The 24,124-nt window shown below is 46.6% G+C and overlaps 1 protein-coding gene across 2 annotated transcripts; it reads right to left on the bottom strand.

Annotated features, from left to right (window-relative positions):
- Positions 1-5,368: 5,368 nt before the first annotated feature.
- SYF2 (SYF2 pre-mRNA splicing factor) lies at positions 5,369-19,910 on the bottom strand. Of its 2 annotated transcripts, XR_005454393.1 has the most exons (8): positions 19,860-19,910; positions 14,061-14,171; positions 12,681-12,806; positions 11,632-11,749; positions 10,323-10,413; positions 7,338-7,436; positions 5,497-5,834; positions 5,369-5,465 (listed from the first exon to the last, which is right to left on the bottom strand). XR_005454393.1 is itself a non-coding variant. In XM_038758073.1 (7 exons), exons 1-7 carry the CDS (start codon positions 19,884-19,886, stop codon positions 5,669-5,671), a joined length of 738 nt encoding a protein of 245 aa, XP_038614001.1. In that variant the 5' UTR covers positions 19,887-19,910; the 3' UTR covers positions 5,476-5,668. The 2 variants fall into 2 exon arrangements, 1 of the variants encoding a protein (XP_038614001.1); XM_038758073.1 differs by lacking the exon at positions 5,369-5,465 and having other exon boundaries at positions 5,476-5,834.
- Positions 19,911-24,124: the final 4,214 nt, after the last annotated feature.

Raw genomic sequence — 24,124 nt, 5'->3', positions numbered from 1 at the left:
TCATCTGTAAAATGGGGATGAAGCCCGTGAGCCCCCCGCGGGGCAACGTGAACACCCTGTAACCTCCCCGGCGCTTAGAACAGTGCTTTGCACATAGTAAGCGCTTAATAAATGCCATCATTATTAATCCCCATTTTACAGATGAGGGAACTGAGGCCCAGAGAAGTGAAGTGGGTAGGGACCGTCCCTATATGTTGCCAACTTGTACTTCCCAAGCGCTTCCCAAGCGCTTCCCTTTTAGACTGTGAGCCCACTGTTGGGTAGGGACTGTCTCTATGTGATGCTAATTTGTACTTCCCAAGCGCTTAGTACAGTGCTCTGCACATAGTAAGCGCTCAATAAATACGATTGATTGATTGATTGATTAGTCCAGTGCTCTGCACACAGTAAGCGCTCACTATATACAAGTCACTTAACTTCTCTGGGCCTCAGTTCCCTCATCTGTAAAATGGGGACTGAAACTGTGAGCCCCCCTTGGGACAACCTGATCACCTTGTAACCTCCCCAGCGCTTAGAACAGTGCTTTGCACTTAGTAAGCGCTTAATAAATGCCATTATTATTATTATATACGACTGAATGAATGAATGAAAGTGACTTGTCCAAAGTCACCCAGCTGACAATGGTCGGAGGCGGGGCTTGAACCCATGACCTCTGACCCCAAAGCCCGGGCTCTTTCCACTGGGCCACCCTGCTTCTCTGGAAGCAGAAATCATAATGGAAATAATAATAAGAGAAATATGATAAATAATTTCCCCCCTCAGGTCATCATCAGTCGTATTTCTTGAGCGCTTACTATGTGCAGAGCACTGTACTAAGCGCTTGGGAAGTACAAGTTGGCAATATATAGAGACAGTCCCTACCCAACAGTGGGCTCACAGTCTAAAAGGGGGAGACAGAGAACAAAAACCAAACATATTAACAAAATTAAATAAATAGAGTAGATAGGGACAAATAGGTCGAAGGTGGGGGGCTCCTGGGCGACCCCCGCTACTGACCTTCGGCCCGCGCCGCCCTGAGAAGAAGAAGGCCGCGAGGCGTGAGGTACCCGGATGGAGAGGCGCGAGGCCCTCCGCTCACCACGCATGCGCAACGCTCCCTGGTAGGGGCAGGGCCGCGGAGCGCGCTCGCCGCGCATGCGCAGGGAGGAGCGCGCTCACCGCACATGCGCAGAGGGGAGCGCGCTCGCCGCACATGCGCAGAGGGGAGCGCGCCCCGCCCTTCGGGAAAGGGCACGCCTTCCCGGGGCCTGTCTCTTAATCAATCAATCAATCAATCAATCAATCAATCGTATTTATTGAGCGCTTACTGTATGCAGAGCACTGTACTAAGCGCTCACTCTCTTAATGAGTGAGGGGGCGGGAATAGTAATGAGAATAATAATCAGGATGGCATTTGTGAAGCGCTTACTATGTGCCAAGCGCTGGGGAAGATACAAGGTGATCAGGTGGACCCACGGGGGGCTTCATCCCCATTTGACAGATGAGGGCACTGAGGCCCAGGGAAGTGACTTGCCCAAAGCCACGCAGCTGATAATAATAATAATGATGACATTTATTAAGCGCTTACTCTGTGCAAAGCACTGTTCTAAGCGCTGAGGTGGATACAAGGTGATCAGGTTGTCCCATGGGGGGCTCACAGTCTTCATCCCCATTTGACAGATGAGGGCACTGAGGCCCAGGGAAGTGACTTGCCCAAAGTCACACAGCTGATAATAATAGTAATGGCATTTATTAAGCGCTTACTCTGTGCAAAGCACTGTTCTAAGCTCTGGGGGAGATACAAGGTGATCAGGTGGTCCCACGGGGGGCTCACAGTCTTCATCCCCATTTGACAGATGAGGGAACTGAGGCCCAGGGAAGTGAAGTGACTTGCCCAAAGCCACACAGCTGATAATAATAGTAATGGCATTTATTAAGCGCTTACTCTGTGCAAAGCACTGTTCTAAGCACTGAGGTGGATACAAGGTGATCAGGTTGTCCCACGGGGGGCTCACAGTCTTCATCCCCATTTGACAGATGAGGGAACTGAGGCCCAGAGAAGTGAAGTGACTTGCCCAAAGTCACACAGCTGATAATAATAATAATGATGGCATTTGTTAAGCGCTTACTCTGTGCAAAGCACTGTTCTAAGCTCTGGGGGAGATACAAGGTGATCAGGTTGTCCCACGGGGGGCTCACGGTCTTCATCCCCATTTGACAGGTGAGGGAACTGAGGCCCAGAGAAGTGAAGTGACTTGCCCAAAGTCACACAGCTGATAATAATAATAATGATGGCATTTGTTAAGTGCTTACTCTGTGCAAATCACTGTTCTAAGCTCTGGGGGAGATACAAGGTGATCAGGTTGTCCCATGGGGGGCTCACGGTCTTCATCCCCATTTGACAGATGAGGGAACTGAGGCAATCAATCATATTTATTGAGCGCTTACTGTGTGCAGAGCACTGTACTAAGCACTTGGGAAGTACAAGTTGGCAACATATAGAGACGGTCCCTACCCAACAGTGGGCTCACAATCTAGAACGGGGAGACAGAGAACAAAGCCAAACATATTAACAAAATAAAATAAATAGAATAGATATGTACAAGTAAAATCAGTAAATAGAGTAATAAATATGTACATATCTACATATATACAGGTGCTGTGGGGAAGGGAAGGAGGTAAGGCGGGGGGGGGATGGAGAGGAAGGAGGGGGCTCAGTGTGGGAAGGCCTCCTGGAGGAGGTGAGCTCTCAGTAGGGCCTTGAAGGGAGGAAGAGAGCTAGCTTGGCGGATGGGCAGAGGGAGGGCATTCCAGGCCAGGGGATGATGTGGGCCGGGGGTTGACGGAGGGACAGGCGAGAACAAGGCCCGGTGAGGAGATTAGCAGCAGAGGAGCGGAGGGTGCGGGGTGGGCTGGAGAAGGAGAGAAGGGAGGTGAGGTAGGAGGGGATGAGGGGATAGACAGCCTTGAAGCCCAGGGTGAGGAGTTTCTGCCTGATGCGCAGATTGATTGGTAGCCACTGGAGAATTTTGAGGAGGGGAGTGATATGCCTAGAGCTTTTCTGGACAAAGGCAATCCGGGCAGCGGTGTGAAGTATGGATTGAAGTGGGGAGAGACACGAGGATCAGAGAGGAGGCTGATGCAGTAGTACAGATGGGATAGGATGAGAGCTTGAACGAGCAGGGTAGCGGTTTGGATGGAGAGGAAAGGGCGGATCTTGGCGATGTTGCGGAGCTGAGACCGGCAGGTTTTGGTGACGGCTTGGATGTGAGGGGTGAACGAGAGAGCGGAGTCGAGGATAACACCAAGGTTGAGGGCTTGTGAGACAGGAAGGATGGTAGTGCCGTCCACAGTGATGGGAAAGTCAGGGAGAGGGCAGGGTTTGGGAGGGAAGACAAGGAGTTCAGTTGTTGAGACATGTTGAGTTTGAGGTGGCGGGCAGACATCCAGATGGAGATGTCCTGAAGGCAGGAGGAGATGCGAGCCTGGAGGGAGGGGGAGAGACCAGGGGCAGAGATGTAGATTTGGGTGTCATCAGCATAGAGGTGATAGTTGAAGCCGTGGGAGTGAATGAGGTCACCAAGGGAGTGAGTGTAGATGGAGAACAGAAGGGGACCGAGAACTGAACCTTGGGGAACCCCCACAGTAAGGGGATGGGAGGGGGAGGAGGAGCCCGCAAAAGAGACTGAGAATGAATGACTGGAGAGATAAGAGGGGAACCAGGAGAGGACAGAGTCTGTGAAGCCAAGGTCGGATAGCGTGTTGAGGAGAAGGGGGTGGTCCACAGTGTCGAAGGCAGCTGAGAGGTCGAGGAGGATTAGGACAGAGTATGAGCCGTTGGATTTGGCAAGCAGGAGGCCATTGGTGACCTTTGAGAGGTTAGTTTCCGTGGAATGTAGGGGACGGAAGCCAGACTGGAGGGGGTCGAGGAGGGAGTTGGTGTTGAGGAATTCAAGGCAGTGCGTGTAGATGACTCGAGAGGGTTTTTTTAGGATGGGAGAGACATGGGCATGTTTGATGGCAGAGGGGAAGGAACTAGTGGAGAGTGAGCAGTTGAAGATGGAAGTTAAGGAGGGGAGAAGGGACGGAGCAAGAGATTTTCCACTAGGTGAGGCTGATTCCTTAAAATGTCAGACTGAAATAAACAATTGAAAAATGGAAAAGGAGGGTCTTTGTTGGGGGAAAAGATGAGCTATCTCAATATTTAGTGAACTCTTTTCAAAACCGTACTAATGTGCTAAGGGTTAAAAAATGAATTTTTTTGGCTTTGCATTCATAGTGAAACCATGTGAAACAATGGCATTTATTTGCCACAAATTAGGCTCTCAAATTCTGTCCTCTGGCCCATAGTAGAGTTTATCTGCTTTATTTTTGTTGTACAGAAATCATGAATGGGGTCTTCAAGCACTGAGGAAGAAAAATCTATTGGTAACTGGCCCATGGGCTACACCTATGAGTCAGTGGAGAAAAATGAAAGTATAGCTTGAATCCTTTCACACACTGAAACTTGTTGGGATGGTAGACATCTACATGCTAAAATTTGGGCACACGGCCAATTTACCACTAGGCTGTAAAAGTAAAAAAAGCCATATAGAAGTAAAAAAAAGTGTCATGGAAGGTATTTAAATTCCTAGACTACTTTCACACCTCATTAGCAATTCCTTGTGAAGAATTAAGGAAGGAGGTGAAAGCAATCACACATTTCAGATAATGGGATTGTCTGAACTGTGTCAACTACAGTGCCTAGATAAGGAACAAAAGCAAACCACCAAGGTGTGAGTAAACAATGGAATTCAAAATCCTTCAACAGTGTGTTCCTTGGGCACTGAAAATCAAAGTTTCACAGCCCTGATTCTCCCAACTGGTAGATCTAATACCTGCTTAGTTTTCTGTAGCAGTGAATTCTTACAGTTAAGTCTGACTTAAAATAAGAAGTAATTCTTTTCCTCATTATCTACCATTCAGTAAGATTAACAGAAGAGGAGATGAAAAGCCAGGGAAAAATTCTTCCCAGCATCTGTTGGCTCTGAAATATGTATGGACTGGAGGGTAATGGAAGCAAAAGTTACTCTTTAACTGGCACTTACAAGACACTCAATCATATTTACTGAGCTCTTACTGTGTCAGAGCACTGTACTAAGCGCCTGGAAGAGGACAGTAACAGTTGGTAGGCATATTCCCTGCCCACAAAGCACATCGGTGTTGTCATGTGCTTGTTATATGGTTGTTACATTGTTAATAGTATACCCTCCCAAGCGCTTAGTAGTGTGTACAAGCAACCACATCAGTTATTGACTCAAATAAGAATGAGGAGCCTCTCAATGGCACTTTAATATGGCCTTGGCGTAAGTAGAAAATTAGCTGTGTTTTAAAAGAACAGTCGTAAAGATTCAAACCCATTTTTTTATTGGGATAGTTATTTTAAGCGCACATTAAAATCTAGGACTATGTACATATTCCCCTGTCACTGCTAAGTTTTATTGACAATTGAAAATATTGAAAATTTATTAAGTTTTATTAAGCTTTATTTCTTCCAAAACAAATGTACGTTTGCCGGGGAACAAATAAAGTCCTCTGACCAGCAGGATGTAATTTTGCTTTCCCTGTTCAGTTTCTGACCAGCGGAATGGGATCCCGTCTTCTCCGTTCAGCTCCGGCCAGACTCTCCGTACCGTTGCCGTGGCAGACTCTAAACAGCCGTTCCTCTTTCCAAATTCTGTTTGATTTCAGCTGTGTATTTTCCGTAGAACCTTTCTGCTTTCTTATTGAATTTGGCATTTCTTTCGTTAATGTAATCAATATCGGAATCGTCATTGTACGGACGCCTCCGGCTATACTTCTCACGCTTTTCGATTCTGCAAGAGAAACAAGTCACGTTTGTTTTGTTTTTTAAAACCTGGGTATTTCCAATAACTGGGAGCTGATGAAATAAAATAAAGTTCACACAGCTCCACTGGTCCTATTGAGGACAACTGCCCATCACGAAAGGACAGGTGCACAAGCTTTGCTATGGATTTGAGGAGCACAGATACGTGAGAACATATAAGCAAGCTTCTTCCTACTTCATGTGTTGGCTCTGAATTAGAACTGTTACAGATCTGAAGACATTTGGAAACAATTCAGGAAATTTTCCTCCCTTCAAATCGGCTGAACTTTTCCCCAGCACCTAACTTCAAATTTACAAACACAATAATGATGATGATGATGATGGTATTTGTTAAGCGCTTACTACGTGCAAGGCACTGTTCTAAGCACTGGGGGGGATACAAGGTGATCAAGGTGTCCCACGTGAGGCTCACAGTCTTCAACCCCATTTTACAGATACGGGAACTGAGGCTCTGAGAACTTAAGTGACTTGCCCGAGGTCACGCAGCAGACATGTGGCGGAGTCGGGATTCGAACCCATGACCTCTGACTCCAAAGCCCGTGCTCTTGTCACTGAGCCACGCTGCTTCTCAATGATGGCTTCAAAATCGATTCATAGCTTAGTGGCTACAGCCCGGGCTTGGGAGTCATAGGGTCATGGATTCTAATCCTGGCTCCACCACTTGTCTGTTGTGTGGCCTTGGGCAAGCCACTTCTCTGTGCCTCAGTTACCTCACCTGTAAAATGGGGATTAAGACTGTGAGCCCCACATGAGACAAGGACTGTGTCCAACCCGATTTGCTTGTACCACCTCAGCGCTCAGTGCAGTGCCTGGCACATAGTAAGCACTTAATACCATCATGATCGTTATTATTACCTATTGTACAGTTTCCTTAAAGACTTTTCGCTCCTAAAAAAATAACCTGGTTATCTGAAAGACTTGAAGTAAGACTATTTTGCCTAACTGAATAAAACTGCCCACTGTTGGGTAGGGACCGTCTCTATAAGTTGCCAACTTGTACTTCCCAAGCGCTTAGTACAGTGCTCTGCACACAGTAAGCGCTCAATAAATATGATTGAATGAACTGAGCATTTGCCTGCCTTTCCCCGCTTCTAGACTGTGAGCCAGTTGTTCAGTGGGGATCGTCTCTGTTGTTGAATTGTACCTCCCAAGCCCTTAGGACAGTGCTCTGCACACAGTAAACACTCAACAAATACGACAAGGAGTGAATGAATCAATCAATCAATCAATTGTATTTACTGAGCGCTTACTGAATGTCTTGAATAACTGAAAATTTGCACAACCATTCAAAACTGGAAACCTGCTTTAGGTTCCATTTGGTTTGTTCAATTAAAGCAACATTATTCCAGCGATTCCCCTTCTTTGCCACCCTGAAAGAGCCTCAATAACTTTAGGCCGAAATTTTACCTCTGCTTCCGAGATGGCATGGGGGAAACTGCTAAAATTCCTGCCTCCAGGGTCAACTACTTACTGTTTTTCCAGGTCTGAAACCATTCTATCAATTCCCTCCTTAGACGGCACGTGGGTTCCATGAAGGAGACTGTTGGATGTTGGATAGAAATCTTCGCCGCTGGATGAGAGAACAAGGCAGTTAGCAAAAACCAGCCACATTTATTTATTTATTTATTTTACTTGTACATTTCTATCCTACTTATTTTATTTTGTTGGTATGTTTGGTTCTGTTCTCTGTCTCCCCCTTCTAGACTGTGAGCCCACTGTTGGGTAGGGACTGTCTCTATGTGATGCCAATTTGTACTTCCCAAGCGCTTAGTACAGTGCTCTGCACATAGTAAGCGCTCAATAAATACGATTGATTGATTGATTGATTGATTCCTTCTAGACTGTGAGCCCACTGTTGGGTAGGGACCGTCTCTATATGTTGCCACCTTGTACTTCCCAAGCGCTTAGTACAGTGCTCTGCACACAGTAAGCGCTCAATAAATACGACTGATTCCAGAACACTCAATGGGGGGCATCAATCAATGGTATTTACTGAGCGCTTATTGTGCGCAAAGCACTGTCCACAGCGCTCAGGAGAAGTCAGTACAACAGAGTTGGTAGACACGATCCCGGCCCACAAAGAGCTTCTGGTCTAGAGGGATGGATGTGATTTGCAGTGATGCAGTTTTTGCTCCGAGATGCAGCGTGGCTCAGTGGAAAGAGCCCGGGCTCGGGAGTCAGAGGTCGTGGGTTCTAATCCCGCCTTCGTCACATACCAGCTGTGTGACTTTGGGCTAGTCACTTAACTTCTCTGTGCCTCAGCTACCTCAACTGTAAAATGGGCATTAATAATAATAAATAATAATAATAGCATTTGTTAAGCGCTTACTATGTGCAAAGCACTGTTCTAAGCGCTGGGGAGGATACAGGGTAATCAGGGAGTCCCACGTGGGGCTCACAGTCTTAATCCCCATTTTACAGATGAGGCAACTGAGGCCCAGAGAAGTTAAGTGACTTGCCCAAGATCACACAGCAGACATGTGGCGGAGTCGGGATTCGAACCCATGACCGCTGACTCCAAAGCCCGTGCTCTTTCCACTGAGCCACGCTGCTTCCCATTAATGCTTCCCATTAAGACTGTGAGGTCCACGTGGGACAACCTGATTACCTTGTCTCTACCCCAGCGCTCAGAACAGTGCTTGGCACATAGTAAGCGCTTAACAAATACCGTTATTATTATTATTGCTAAATCAGTCTGAGCCCCCTGGACTGTTGTGAGCTTGTTGTGGGCAAGGACTGTGGCTGTTTATTGTCATATTGACTTCTCCCAAGCGCTTAGTGCTTAGAACAGTGCTTTGCACATAGTAAGCACTTAATAATGCCATTATTATTATTATTATTATTAGAGTGCTCTGCACACAGTAAACACTCAATATGACGAGTGATCATTATTCGTTCATTCATTCAATTGTATTTATTGAGCGCTTACTGTGTGCAGAGCACTGTACTAAGCACTTGGGAAGTACAAGTCGGCAACATATAGAGATGGTCCCTACCCAACAACGGGCTCCCAGTCTAGAGGGATTACTGTGGGCATTCATGCATTCAATCGTATTTATTGAGTGCTCACTGTGTGCAGAGCACTGGACTAAGCGCTTGGGAAGTACAAGTTGCTCAGTGGAAAAGAGCATGGGCTCTGGAGTCAGAGGTTATGGGTTCAAATCCCAGCTCCGCCAGTTGTCAGCTGTGTGACTTCGGGCAAGTCACTTAACTTCCCTGCACCTCAGTGACCTCATCTGTAAAACGGGGATAAAGACTGTGAGCCCCCCGTGGGACAACCCGATCACCTTGTAACCTCCCCAGCGCTTAGAACAGTGCCCTGCACATAGTAAGCGCTCAACAAATGCCATCATTATTATTATTATTCTTATTACAAGTCGGCAACATATAGAGACGGTCTCCACCACTTCTCTGCGGTGGGGCCCTGGGCAAGTCATTTCAATCAATCAATCGTATTTATTGAGCGCTTACTGTGTGCAGAGCACTGTACTAAGCGCTTGGGAAGTACAAGTTGGCAACATATAGAGACAGTCCCTACCCAATAGTGGGCTCACAGTCTAAAAGGGGGAGACAGGGGACTTCTCTGGGACTCAGTTACCTCATCTGGAAAATGAGAATTAAGACTGTGAGCCCAATGCAGGACAGGGACTACGTCCAACCCGATTTGCTTGTATCCACCCTAGTGCTTGGCACATAATGAGCACTTGACAAATACTATAATTATTATGATTATTAGGCCAGACTACTCTCCAGGCTCCCCTCACTCATTTCATTCATTCATTCAATCGTATTTATTGCGTGCTTACTGTGTGCAGAGCACTGTACTAAGCGCTTGGGAAGTGCAAGTTGGACACATATAGAGACGGTCCCTACCCAACAGTGGGCTCACAGTCTAGACTGTAAGCTCGTTGTGGATAGTGGATGTGTCTGTTATATTGTGATATTTTCCTCTCCCAGTTGCTTAGTCCAGTGCTCTGCACACAGTAAATGCTTGGTAAACACCATTGATTGATTGATAGATTGGCGGTCTTTTCTGATAGCACTTGGGAAGTACAAGTTGGACACATATAGAGACGGTCCCTACCCAACCGTGGGCTCACGGTCTAGAACGGGGAGACAGAGAACAAAACAAAACATATTAACAAAATAAAATAAATGGAATAAACATGTACAAATAAAATAGAGTAATAAATCCGTACAAACATATATACAGGTGCTGTGGGGAGGGGAAGGAGGTAAGGTGGGGGGGGGATGGGGAGAAGGGGGAGAGTTTTAGACACTCCAGTTTTAGACACCCAAACTCAACTCATCCTGGCGGGAGGTTGGCGGGGGCCATTCAGCTCTCTAGTTTAGGAGCCCCCGAGGGATAGGGACCGCGTCTAATTCCCGACAGTGCCTTTTTTCCCAGCGCCTAGCTGCTTCCCATAATTCCCGGAATATTTGCTCCCCTACTTACTGTTCTTCCCTCAGTTTTTCATAGGCTTCCATGTCTGGTTTGATCTGCTTGGTCAGCCTATGGTATTGGCGTAACTGGGCAGATGCATAATCTTGAAGACAAAATGGAGGCACACGTGTCAAGAGGATTATTAGGTACTGCTGTCTCATTTACATCACTTGGTGCATTACAGTGCAGTGCTCCAGTTGGTACTCAACAAATACCCGCTCCGCCCCCCCCCCCCACCCCAATAATATGGGCGTTCTTTGGTGTGTTCCTCTAGTAGAGAAACAGTGTGGCCTAATGGATAGAGCACGGGCCTGGGAAGTCCTGGGTTCTAATTCCAGCTCTCCATACTCGTCTGCTGTGTGACCCTGGGCCAGTCGATTCTCTGTGCCTCACCTACCTCACCTGTAAAACGGGGATTAAGACTGTGAGCCCCACACGGGTCAGGGACTGTGTCCAACCCGATTTCTTTGTATTCATCTCAGCGCTTACTAATAATAATAATGATGGCATATGTTAAGCGCTTACTATGAGCAAAGCACTGTTCTAAGCGCTGGTGGGGGGGATACAATGTGATCAAGTTGTCCCACGTGGGGCTCACAGTCCCCATTTTTACAGATGAGGTAACTGAGGCTCAGAGAAGCTAAGTGAGTTGCCCAAGGTCACACAGCAGACTTGTGGTGGAGCCGGGATTCGAACCCATGACCTCTGACTCCAAAGCCCGGGCTCTTTCCACTGAGCCACGCTGCTTAGTACAGAGCCCTGCACGGGGAAAGCGCTTAACCAATACTTTTATTATAATTATTTTACGTCAGCCTCTCCTGCTGGACACATGCTTCTTGAGGACAGGGAGCATCCTGCTGTATTCTCCCAAGGGCTCTGCACACAGTATTCAGTCAATCAATCAATCAATCAATCGTATTTATTGAGCGCTTACTATGTGCAGAGCACTGTACTAAGCGCTTGGGAAGTACAAATTGGCAACATATACAGTCCCTACCCAACAGTGGGCTCACAGTCTAAAAGGGGGAGACAGAGAACAGAACCAAACATACCAACAAAATAAAATAAATAGGATAGAAATGTACAAGTAAAATAAATAAATAGAGTAATAAATATGTACAACCATAGATACAGGTGCTGTGGGGAAGGGAAGGAGGTAAGATGGGAGGATGGAGAGGGATGGGAGGATGGAGAGGGATTCAACAGAAGACTACTGATGGATGAAACGTTCAATATATAGCAAAGCCCGGAAAAACTCAGGACAGTGCTTTGCGAGCAGGGACTCAATTACCGGACGGTAAACGAACGAATTGGTGCTCACCGGAAAAGCCAAGGTCTGGGTTCTTTCGCTTCTTTTTCCTCTCCCATCTTTCTGCATCTTCTGCACTGATTTCCAACAACTTCACCCGCTCGTAATCTTCTCCTTTAGCTGCACACTCCTAACAAACGTTAAATGCAAGAACTGGCATTGGTTTATTTATTCCAGTAAAATTCTTCGTTTCCTAGCAAGAGCGAAAGAAGCTCTTAAGAGAATCAATCAATCAATCAATCGTATTTATTGAGCGCTTATTGTGTGCAGAGCACTGTACTAGGCGCTTGGGAAGTACAAGTTGGCAACATATAGAGACAGTCCCTACCCAACAGTGGGCTCACCGTCTAAAAGAAGCGGTGTGGCCTAGTGGAAAGAGCACGGGCCTGGGAATCAGGGGACCTGGGTTCTAATCCTGGCTCCGCCACTGCTCTGCTGCGTGGCCTTGGGTGGGTCACTCAATTTCTCTCTGCCTCAGTTACCTCACCTGTACAATGGGGGTTAAGACTGGTATGGTACGGGAGTCCCATGTGGGACTGTATGTTTCAGTCCTTGTATCTACCTCAGCGCTTACTACAGTGAGAAGCAGCGTGGCTCAATGGAAAGAGCACAGGCTTGGGAGGCCGAGGTCACGGGTTCAAATCCCGGCTCCGCCAACTGTCAGCTGCGTGACTTTGGGCAAGTCACTTCACTTCTCTGGGCCTCAGTTCCCTCATCTGTAAAATGGGGAATAACACCGTGAGCTCCATGTGGGACAACCTGATCACCTTGTATCCTCCCCAGCCCTTAGAACAGTGCTATGCACATAGTAAGCGCTTAACAAATGCCATTATTATTATTATTATAATCATTCATTCATACAGTGCCCAACACATAGTAAGTGCTTAACAAACACCATCAAAAAAACCCCCACAAACTATTGCAAGGATTGATCTAAAAGGAAACCTCCACACAGATCCAGTTCTCGGCATTCTCTTAAATATGTGTCCGTTCTTCCATTCAGTGCCTGGCGAAAAGGCACAAATACCACAGTTATTATTATTATTATTATTCGCATTTACCTTCTTCTTTTCTTCTACTTGCAATTCCCATTCCAGTCGGGCCTTCTTAGCCTCCCAGTTTGCCGGTAACTTCAGTCTTTTATCTTCCTCCACGACTTCCTGGTGATTGAGTTTGCGGGCTTCATTCTGCAAAAATGACCAAAAAGGAGTGGGTTGCTTTCCCCCAGGACCTGCCATCGTCCAGGGTAGGGCTGTTTCCCTGCGACTGAGACGGTTTTGGGCTCTTGTTGCATCTTTTCCCAAAATCCAGATGGGTAGAAGGAACAACGCCTTTGTGAAGTTGGGAAAAGAGATGGTAAAGGACACGAACTGAGTGACGATGCCCGGATATTAAAGCTCAAGGAGCTGTGCCCCTCATCTGCTGCGTGACCTCAAGCAGGTCACTTCCCTTCTCTGTGCCTCAGTTTCCCCATCTGTCAAAAAGGAGATCAGGCACCTGTTTTCCCCTCCCTTAGACTGTGAGCCACATGGGGGTTAGGGACTGTGTCTTATCTGTTTATACCGTTTCTACCCCAGCATGAACAAGTACCACTCTTATTATTAAGTACCCAGAGAAGTAGCGTGGCGCAGTAGGTACAGCCAGGGGAGTCAGAGGACCCGGGTTCTAATCCCAGCTCCGCCACTTGTCGGCTGTGTGACCTTGGGCAAGCCACTTCACTTCTCTGTGCCTCAGTTTCCTCATCCATAAAATGTGAATTAGGACAGTGAGCCCCATGTGGGACAGGGACTGTGTAAAACCTGATTACCTGTATCTACCCCAGTTCTTACAACAGTGCTTGGCAGCTACTAAGCGCTTTACAAATACCATAATTATTGTTATTTTCTGGGCCTCACTTCCTTCATCTGAAACATGGGGACTGAATGTCTGTTCTCCCTCCTACTTAAGACTGGGAGCCCCATGTGGGATCTGATCATCTTGACTCTATCTCAATGCCTAGTAATGCTCAGCACTTAGTAAGTACTTAAATACCAAAACTATTCTCTGTGCCTTGGTTCCTTCATCTGTAAAATGGGGATTAAGACTGTGCGTGGGACAGGGCCTGTGTCTAACCCGATTATCTTGTATCTACCCCAGTGCCTAAGATATAGTAATACCTTAATCCCATTTACAAAACTGATATGCTTTACCGGGAATTAATACACTTCATACCATTAAAAAAAATTCTGTATTCATTCATTCAGTCGTATTTATTGAGGGCTTACTGTGTGCAGAGCACTGAACTAAGTGCTTGGGGAGTACAAGTTGGCAACATATAGAGACGGTCCCTACCCAAAACGGGCTCACAGTCTAAAAGGGGAACATTTTGGGGAACATCTGTATGGGGGAACATTTTCAGAACGACAGTCAAAGGAGAGAAGAGGGAAAGGGGGCTGATTTACCCTCTTCATATGCAGCTCTCTGAACTTCCTCAGCCTGGTTTCTCGCTTCTGGGCGGCCAGTTCCTCGGCCTCGGTGAGAGGCCTCTCCTCCTCGGAGCTGTCCGAGGAGACCTGCAGCGGGGCCGGGAGAGGAGATGCTCAGCGCTGTTGGCCAGACGCCCCCCTCTCCTCATCCCTCTAGACTGTAAGCTCGTCGTGGGCAGAGTGTGTGTCCACCAACTCTGCTGTACTGCCCTGTACGAAGCGCTTGGGAGAGCATAGTACAACAGGGTTGGCAGACATGTTCCCGGTCCACGGGAACATGTCCAGAGTCGACAATCTAGAGGAGGAGCCAGACGTTAATATACATCATCAGTCATCATCAATCGTATTTATTGAGCGCTTACTATGTGCAGAGCACTGTACTAAGCGCTTGGGAAGTACAAATGGGCAACATATATAGTCCCTACCCAACAGTGGGCTCACAGTCTAAAGGGGGGAGACAGAGAACAAAACCAAACATACTAACAAAATAAAATAAATAGAATAGATATGTACAAGTAAAATAAATAGAGTAATAAATATGTACAAACATATATACATAATTGAGAATGACTAATTTATAACAATTCTGGTTTTTGTTAAGCACTTACTAAGTGTGGCTGGGGTGGATATAAGCAAATTGCGTTGGACATAGCCTCTGTCCTACGCGGGGCTCACCGTCTCAATCCCCATTGTACAGACGAGGTAACTGAGACCCAGAGAGGTGAACTGCCCAAGTTCACCCAGCAGACAAGTGGCAGTCAGAATTAGAACCCATGACCTTCAGACTCGCAAGCCTGTTCTCTATCCACTACACCATGCTGCTTTATAGATAATAATAATAGCAATTATTAAGTGCTTACTGTGTGCAAAGCACTGTTCTAAGCGCTGGAGAGTTTACAAGGTGATCAGGTTCTCTCACGGAGGGGCTCACAGTCTTAATCAATCAATCGGATTTATTGAGCGCTTACTATGTGCAGAGCACTGTACGAAGCGCTTGAGAAGTACAAGTTGGCAATATTAATCCCCATAGGTACTTAAATGCTGTGGGGTTGAGGGTGGGACGAATATCAAAAGCCCAGAGCCCAGATCCGAGGGCAAAGATGACGCAGAAGGGAGAGGGAGCCGGGGAAAAGAGGGCTTAATTATTTATATTAATGTACGCCCCTCCTTCTAGACTGTAGCTCCTTATGGGCTGGGAACGTACCCACTCTATTATATTGTATTCTCTCAAGCATTCAGTACAGTGCTCTGCACTAAGTGCTCAATAAATACGATTGATTGGTCGATGGAGGGGGGTATAATAATAATGATGGCATTTATTAAGCTCTTACTATGTGCAAAGCACTGTTCTAAGCACTGGGAAGGTTATAAGGTGATCAGGTTGTCCCACAGGGGGCTCATAGTCTTAATCCCTATTTTACTGATGAGGTAACTGAGGCACAGAGAAGTTAAATGACTTGCCCAAAGTCACCTGGGGCCACAGGTGAGACAGGGCAGGTTGGCGGGGAAGGATGGGGAGACGAAGCTTTCTAGACTCTAAGCTCATTGTGTGGGGATTGTGTCTGTTTATTGTTGTATTGTATTCTCCCAGGCGCTTAGTACAGCGCTCTGCACACAGTAAGCGCTCAATAAATACGATTGATTGACCTGACTGAATGAATGCCGTAGCTGGGGGTGAGGGTGGGTAAACAGCAGTGGAAATGAGGCGACCTGATTTGGTAGTAGGAGACATCAATCTATGGTATTTATTGAGCACTGGCTCAGTGGAATGAGCACGGGCTTTGGAGTCAGAGGTCCTGGGTTCAAATCCCAGCTCCGCCACTTGTCAGCTGTGTGACTTTGGGCAAGTCACTTCGCTTCTCTGGGCCTCAGTTCCCTCATCTGTAAAATGGGGGTGAAGACTGTGAGCCCCACGTGGGACAACCTGATCACCCTGTGACCTCCCCAGCACTTAGAACAGTGCTTTGCACGTAGTAAGTGCTTAACAAATGCCACATTATTATTATTAATAAATATGATTGAATAAGTGAATACGTGAAGCACTCTGCAAGCCCCACATGAGGCAACCTACCTCGTATCCCCCCACAGCGCTTAGAACAGTGCTTGGCACATAGTAGGCGCTTAACAAATGCCATCATTATTATTACTGTGTGGCTCAGTGGAAAGAACCCAGGCTTTGGAGTCAGAGGTCATATCATATTTATCGATTTATTATGATTTTTAATCATATTTATGATTATTCAATCATATTTATTGATTTATTGAGAAGCAGCGTGGCTCAGTGGAAAGAGCGTGGGCTTGGGAGTCAGAGGTCACGGGTTCAAACCCCAGCTCCGCCACTTGTCAGCTGTGTGACTTTGGGCAAGTCACTTCACTTCTCTGGGCCTCAGCTGCCTCATCTGTAAAATGGGAGTGAAGACTGTGAGCCCCCTGTGGGACAACCTGATCACCCTGTGACCTCCCCAGCACTTAGAACAGTGCTTTGCACATAGTAAGTGCTTAACAAATGCCACATTATTATTATTAATAAATATGATTGAATAACTGAATATGTGAAGCACTCTGCAAGCCCCACGTGAGGCAACCTGACTACCTTGTATCCCCCCACAGCGCTTAGAACAGTGCTTGGTACATAGTAGGCGCTTAACAAATGCCATCCTTATTATTACTGTGTGGCTCAGTGGAAAGAGCCCGGGCTTTGGAGTCAGAGGTTATGGGTTCAAATCCCAGCTCCGCCGCTTGTCAGCTGTGTGACTTTGGGCAAGTCACTTCATTTCTCTGGGCCTCAATCAATCAGTCATATTTATTGAGCGCTTGCTGTGTGCAATGCACTGTACTAAGCGCTTGGGAAGTACAAGTTGGCAACATGTACAGACAGTCCTTACCCAACAGTGGGCACACAGTCTAAAAGCCTCAGTTACCTCATCTGTAAAATGGGGATGAAGACTGTGAGCCCCCCATGGGACAACCTGATCACCTTGTAGCCTCCCCAGCGCTTACAACAGTACTTTGCACAAGTAAGCGCTTAATAAATGCTACCATTATTAGTAGTAGTAGTAAGCGCTTAACAAATGCCATCCTTATTATTACTGCGTGGCTCAGTGTAAACAGCCCAGGCTTTGGAGTTAGAGGTCATGGGTTCAAATCCCGGCTCCACCACTTGTCAGCTGTGTGATCTTGGGAAAGTCACTTCACTTCTCTGGGCCTCAGTTCCCTCATCTGCAAAATGGGGGTGAAGCCTGTGAGCCCCCCGTGGGGCAACCTGATTACCTTGTAACCTCTCCAGCGCTTAAAACAGTGCTTTGCACATAGTAAGCGCTTAATAAATGCTACCATCATTATTATTATTAGTAAGCGCTTAATAAATGCCATCCTTATTACTACTGCGTGGCTCAGTGGAAACAGCCCAGGCTTTGGAGTCGGAGGTCATGGGTTCAAATCCCGGCTCCGCCACTTGTCAGCTGTGTGACCTTGGGAAAGTCACTTCACTTCTCTGGGCCTCAGTTCCCTCATCTGCAAAATGGGGGTGAAGCCTGTGAGCCCCCGTGGGGCAACCTGATCACCTTGTAACCTCTCCAGCGCTTAAAACAGTGCTTTGCACATAGTAAGCACTTAATAAATGCTATCATTATTATTAGTAGTAGTAAGCGCTTAACAAATGCCATCCTTATTATTACTGCGTGGCTCAGTGGAAACAACCCAGGCTTTGGAGTCAGAGGTCATGGGTTCAAATCCCGGCTCTGCCAATTGTCAGCTGTGTGACTTTAGGCAAGTCACTTCACTTCTCTGGGCCTCAGTTCCCTCACCTGTAAAATGGGGGTGAAGCCTGTGAGCCCCACGTGGGACAACCCGATCACCTTGTATCCTCCCCAGCGCTTAGAACAGTGCTTTGCACATAGTAAGCGCTTAACAAATACCAACATTATTATTATTATTATTCTCTGGGCCTCAGTTACCTCATCTGTAAAATGGGGATGGAGACTGTGAGCCCCCCGTGGGACAACCTGATCACCTTGTAACCTCCCCAGCGCTTAGAACAGTGCTTTGCACATAGTAAGCGCTTAACAAATGCCATCATTATTATTATTATTCTCTGGGCCTCAGTTACCTCATCTGTAAAATGGGGATTGAGACTGTGAGCCCCCTGTGGGACAACCCGATCACCTTGTATCCTCCCCAGCGCTTAGAACAGTGCCTTGCACATAGTAGCGCTTAACAAATACCATCATTATTATTATTATTATTCTCTGGGCCTCAGTTACCTCATCTGTAAAATGGGGATGGAGACTGTGAGCCCCCCCGTGGGACAACCTGATCACCTTGTAACCTCCCCAGTGCTTAGAACAGTGCTTGGCACATAGTAAGCGCTTAACAAATGCCATCATTATTATTATTATTCTCTGGGCCTCAGTTACCTCATCTGTAAAATGGGGATGGAGACTGTGAGCCCCCCCGTGGGACAACCTGATCACCTTGTAACCTCCCCAGCGCTTAGAACAGTGCTTGGCACATAGTAAGCGCTTAACAAATGCCATCATTATTATTATTATTCTCTGGGCCTCAGTTACCTCATCTGTAAAATGGGGATTGAGACTGTGAGCCCCCTGTGGGACAACCCGATCACCTTGTATCCTCCCCAGCGCTTAGAACAGTGCCTTGCACATAGTAGCGCTTAACAAATACCATCATTATTATTATTATTATTCTCTGGGCCTCAGTTACCTCATCTGTAAAATGGGGATGGAGACTGTGAGCCCCCCCGTGGGACAACCTGATCACCTTGTAACCTCCCCAGCGCTTAGAACAGTGCTTGGCACATAGTAAGCGCTTAACAAATGCCATCATTATTATTATTATTCTCTGGGCCTCAGTTACCTCATCTGTAAAATGGGGATTGAGACTGTGAGCCCCCTGTGGGACAACCCGATCACCTTGTATCCTCCCCAGCGCTTAGAACAGTGCCTTGCACATAGTAAGCGCTTAACAAATACCATCATCATTATTATTATTATTCTCTGGGCCTCAGTTACCTCATCTGTAAAATGGGGATGGAGACTGTGAGCCCCCCCGTGGGACAACCTGATCACCTTGTAACCTCCCCAGTGCTTAGAACAGTGCTTGGCACATAGTAAGCGCTTAACAAATGCCATCATTATTATTATTATTCTCTGGGCCTCAGTTACCTCATCTGTAAAATGGGGATGGAGACTGTGAGCCCCCCCGTGGGACAACCTGATCACCTTGTAACCTCCCCAGCGCTTAGAACAGTGCTTGGCACATAGTAAGCGCTTAACAAATGCCATCATTATTATTATTATTCTCTGGGCCTCAGTTCCCTCATCTGTAAAATGGGGATGGAGACTGTGAGCCCCCCGTGGGACAACCTGATCACCTTGTATCCTCCCCAGCGCTTAGAACAGTGCTTTGCACATAGTAAGCGCTTAACAAATGCCATCGTTATTATTATTATTCTCTGGGCCTCAGTTACCTCATCTGTAAAATGGGGATGGAGACTGTGAGCCCCCCCGTGGGACAACCTGATCACCTTGCAACCTCCCCAGCGCTTAGAACAGTGCTTGGCACATAGTAAGCGCTTAACAAATGCCATCATTATTATTATTATTCTCTGGGCCTCAGTTCCCTCATCTGTAAAATGGGGATGGAGACTGTGAGCCCCCCGTGGGACAACCTCATCACCTTGTGTCCTCCCCAGCGCTTAGAACAGTGCTTGGCACATAGTAAGCGCTTAGCAAACCCCCCCACCGTTATTATTACCTCAGGCCGCTTGGCCTCCGTCGCCATCGCGGCGCCTCACCCCCACTTCCGGTTTCCGCCGCGAGCCGCCCGGTCACGTGACCCGCCCTCAGTGACGCACTTCCTGTCCCCCAGGCGGCGGCTTCGCGCAGGCGCAGAACGGCCGGAAGGGGGCGGGAAGGGCCACGGTTTGGGCGGGAAGGGAGAGGGCGAGGCCTGAGGGAATCCATCAATCGATCAATCCTATTTATTGAGCGCTTCCTGTGTGCAGAGCACTGTACTAAGCGCTTGGGAAGTCCAAGTTGGCAACATATAGAGACAGTCCCTCCCCAACAGTGGGCTCACAGTCTAAAAGGGGGAGACGGAGAACAAAACCAAACATACTAACAAAATAAAATAAATAGAATAGATATGTACAAGTAAAATAAATAAATAAATAGAGTAATAAATATATACAAACATATGTACATATGTACAGCTGCTGTGGGGAAGGGAAGGAGGTAAGATGAGGGGGATGAGAATACTTCCCAAGCGCTTAGTCCAGTGCTCTGCACACAGTAAGCCCTCAATAAATACGATTGAGTGAATGAAATCCCAAACGGAAGCACACACACTCAAATCCGTAGTAAACGCCAACAGCTTCTCAATCAGTTATGTCTCCTCAATGAAAGTGCTGTGCACACAGTAAGCCCTTAATAAATAAATCCGTAGTAAACTCCAACAGCTTTTCAGTCAGTTATGTCTCCTCAATGAAAGTGCTGTGCACACAGTAAGCCCTTAATAAATACGCTTGAGTGAATGAATGAGTTTGTCAATCATTTCCTTCCCCACAGCACCTGTGTATATGTTTGTACATATTTATTACTCTATTTTACTTGTACATATCTATTCTATTTATTTTATTTTGTTAATATGTTCTGTTTTGTTCTCTGTCTCCCACTTCTAGACTGTGAGCCCACTGTTGGGTAGGGACCGTCTCTATATGTTGCCAACTTGTACTTCCCAAGCGCTTAGTACAGTGCTCTGCACACAGTAAGCACTCAATAAATACGATTGATTGATTGGGACAGTACACTATAACAGAGTTGATAGAAACATTCCCTGACCACACAGACTAAGAAGGTTAGACAAAGTTTCTGTCCCCAACATGAGGCTCATAACCTTAATCCCCATTTTAGAGATGAGGTAACTGAAGCACAGAGAAGTTTAGTGACTTGCCAAAGGTGGCACAGCAACAAGTGGCAGAGCCACGGTCAGAACCCAGGTCCTTCTGACTCTCAAGCCCATGCTCTATTCACTCAGCTACACCGCTATTCCCTTCCTTTGAAGAAAGATGACCAGGCCCAGGTGTTCAATAAATATTACACTGATTGATTGATTCACTGATATTGATGGAGTCACTTACTGGGAATGATGGATGAACCTTAATCCTGAAACCATCCATGAAGGAATTGAGTATAGCGCTATTTGTACAAGCTCTCGTCCTTGCCTGTCACATTTCCACTGGGCGTGAAGTGGGCATGGCTGCAATAATTGTGAAATGAATGTGCTATCTCTGCCCACATTAGCAGGCAGAACTGGAATTCGAATCCAGGCCTTCTGATTCCCAGACCGGTACTCTAGCCGCTGGGCGAAAGTACAGTTTATGAGTAATATGTCCAGTCGGATTGTTAAATAATAATAATAATTATAGTGGCATTTATTAAGCACTTACTATGTGCAAAGCACTGTTCTAAGCACTGGGGAGGTAACAAGGTGATCAGGTTGTCCCACGGGGGGCTCACACTCTTAATCCCCATTTTCCAGATGAGGGAACTGAGGCCCAGAGACGTGAAGTGACTTGCCCAAAGTCACACAGCTGACAATTGGCAGAGCTGGAATTTGAACCCATGACCTCTGACTCCAAAGCCCGGGCTCTTTCCCCTGAGCCACGCTGCTTCTCGACAGGAAAGGAAAGGAAAGAATTAGAGATATTAGTAGGTTTAAGGAGGCTTAGGTGGATTCGTGGATGAGATAGACCTTATCCATCCCTCCGGCCATCAGTAACATTGATTGAATCGAGACTGACTAATTACTGGAGGGAGAGATTAATTACTTATGCTGTGAGCCCCATGTGGGACAGGGACTGTGTCCAACCTGATTAACTTGTATCTACCCCAGAGTTTAGAACAGTACTTGACACGGAGTAAGCACTTAATATAATTATGAAATTATTATTAAGGATGCTAAAAGGAACATCGCTAATCAGGTTGTTAGATATCAAGGGAATCAACCACCATACCGTTCCTCCTAGAGATCTTCTACATTCCTGTCACAGACATTCGATCATTCAAGCAATGGTATTTATTGAGCGCTTACTATGTGCAGAGCACTGTACTAAGCAACAGAATTAGTAGACACCTCCCCTGCCCAGACCAAGAAGCAGCATGGCTGCTTGGGGAAGCATGGGGAAGCAGCGTGGCTCAGTGGAAAGAGCACGGGCTTTGGAGTCAGAGGTCGTGGGTTCAAATCCCGGCTCCGCCACATGTTTGCTGTGTGACCCTGGGCAAGTCACTTCACTTCTCTGAGCCTCAGTTACCTCATCTGGAAAATGGGGATGAAGACTGTGAAGCCCCCGTGGGACAACCTGATCACCTTGTATCCACCCCAGCGCTTAGAACAGTGCTTTGCACATAGTAAGCACTTAATAAAATGTCATCATTATTATTAAGAGCACAGGCCCAGGAGTCAGAAGGATCAGGGGCAAGTCACTTAATTTATCTTGCCTCAGTTACCTCCTCTGTAAAATGGGGGTTAAGATCGTAAACCGCATGTGGGACACAGACTGTGGTCAACCTGATTAGCGTGTAACTGCCCCAGCGTTTAGTACAGTGCCTGGCACATCGTAAGCGCTTAACAAATACCATAGAAAAAGAGAGCTTATAGTCTAGAGCATACTAAGCTCATCTGGACCTTTGGTCTAGCAGCACTGTACGACTTTTTATGCTCTTGTTCAGCAAAGCTTCTTGACCTTCCTTTCCGTCTGCTTAGGCGTAAAACACGCCAGATGAAAAATCCAGGATAGCATCTTTCTCGGGCCTGATGTGATGTAAGCAGGATAATGAAAAAGGACTTAAGAGAAAGGATTCGAAAGCACTTTGCACCATAAAAATGTTTGCTGTTTTTAGCTGTGCTAGGAAGGCATCCGTCTTTATAACTGTCATCCTGATATTCTGAGGAGATTTGAAGTTGTGTAGCTTTTAAGCCCGTTAGAGAATCCATCAGCCAAGCTTCCCCTTGACAGTACTCTACCAGGTATTAGCAGCTAAATGATGTACTGCAAGATGATAGGCCTGTCCCAGGGGGAATAGTTAGTACTCATCACTTATGTGGGATTAATTCTGCCCCCTCTATGGGATTCTGCTACATTTGGAGAGTTAGTCAGGATTCACTTTCTGAGAAAATGACCCTCACCTAGGCAAAGGAAACAATGGATTAGGGTCGATAAGGAAAAACCTAAACAGGACCAGGGTAATCCATTAGAACAAATATTTACCGATTGATGATTTTTAAGATCCAAACCGTTTTAAAAATAAGCCTGCTTCATACTAGGATTTTAGCTTCCGGCTAAATTTTGTTTTTGCGTAGACAGGATAATCCAACGTGTCCCATAAGCCTTTGGTCTTGCCCACCGCTGGAGATCAAGGACTTGAGGTTCAGCAGTGGGAGAGGGAAGCCGTGTGACAGAGTCAGTTTGATGCTCTGTTTATTTCTTCCAGGACAGACGTATTAAAGAAAATTTGGTGATGGAAAAATCTGGTTTGAGTCTTTTAGAGCAAGCCAAATGCGCGCAGGAATGGCACTTTGCAACAGCATGGTGTAGCGGAGAGAGTTTAGCCCTGGGAGTTAGAAAGGAGGTCATGAGTTCTAATTCTGGCTCCGCCACCTGTCTGCTGTCTGCTTGCCCAAGGTGGGCAAGTCACTTCACTTCTCTGGGCCTCAGTTACTTCATCTGAAAAATGGGGATTAAGACTGGGAGCCCCCGTGTGGGACAGGGACTCTGTCCAACTGGATTTGCTTATATCCATCCCAGCATTTAGGACAGTGCCTGGTACAAATTAAGCACTAAACAAATACCACAATTATTATTATTATCACTGGGAGGAATTGAGTTAGCCCCTTCCCTCTTCAAACCAGATTAGCAGTTACACTTTCTTTCCATATCCCAGTGAGCATCGCCTGGGATTTAAAGGCAAATGTTATCTGGTCTTTGTTGATGAAGATCATTCCTTAGCAGAGCCAAACAA

The sequence above is a fragment of the Tachyglossus aculeatus genome, chromosome 16, assembly GCF_015852505.1.
Source record: "Tachyglossus aculeatus isolate mTacAcu1 chromosome 16, mTacAcu1.pri, whole genome shotgun sequence".
Lineage (NCBI taxonomy): Eukaryota > Metazoa > Chordata > Mammalia > Monotremata > Tachyglossidae > Tachyglossus > Tachyglossus aculeatus.
The sequence above is the reverse complement of the archived record's forward strand: the minus strand, read 5'-3'. Positions and strand labels throughout refer to the sequence as shown.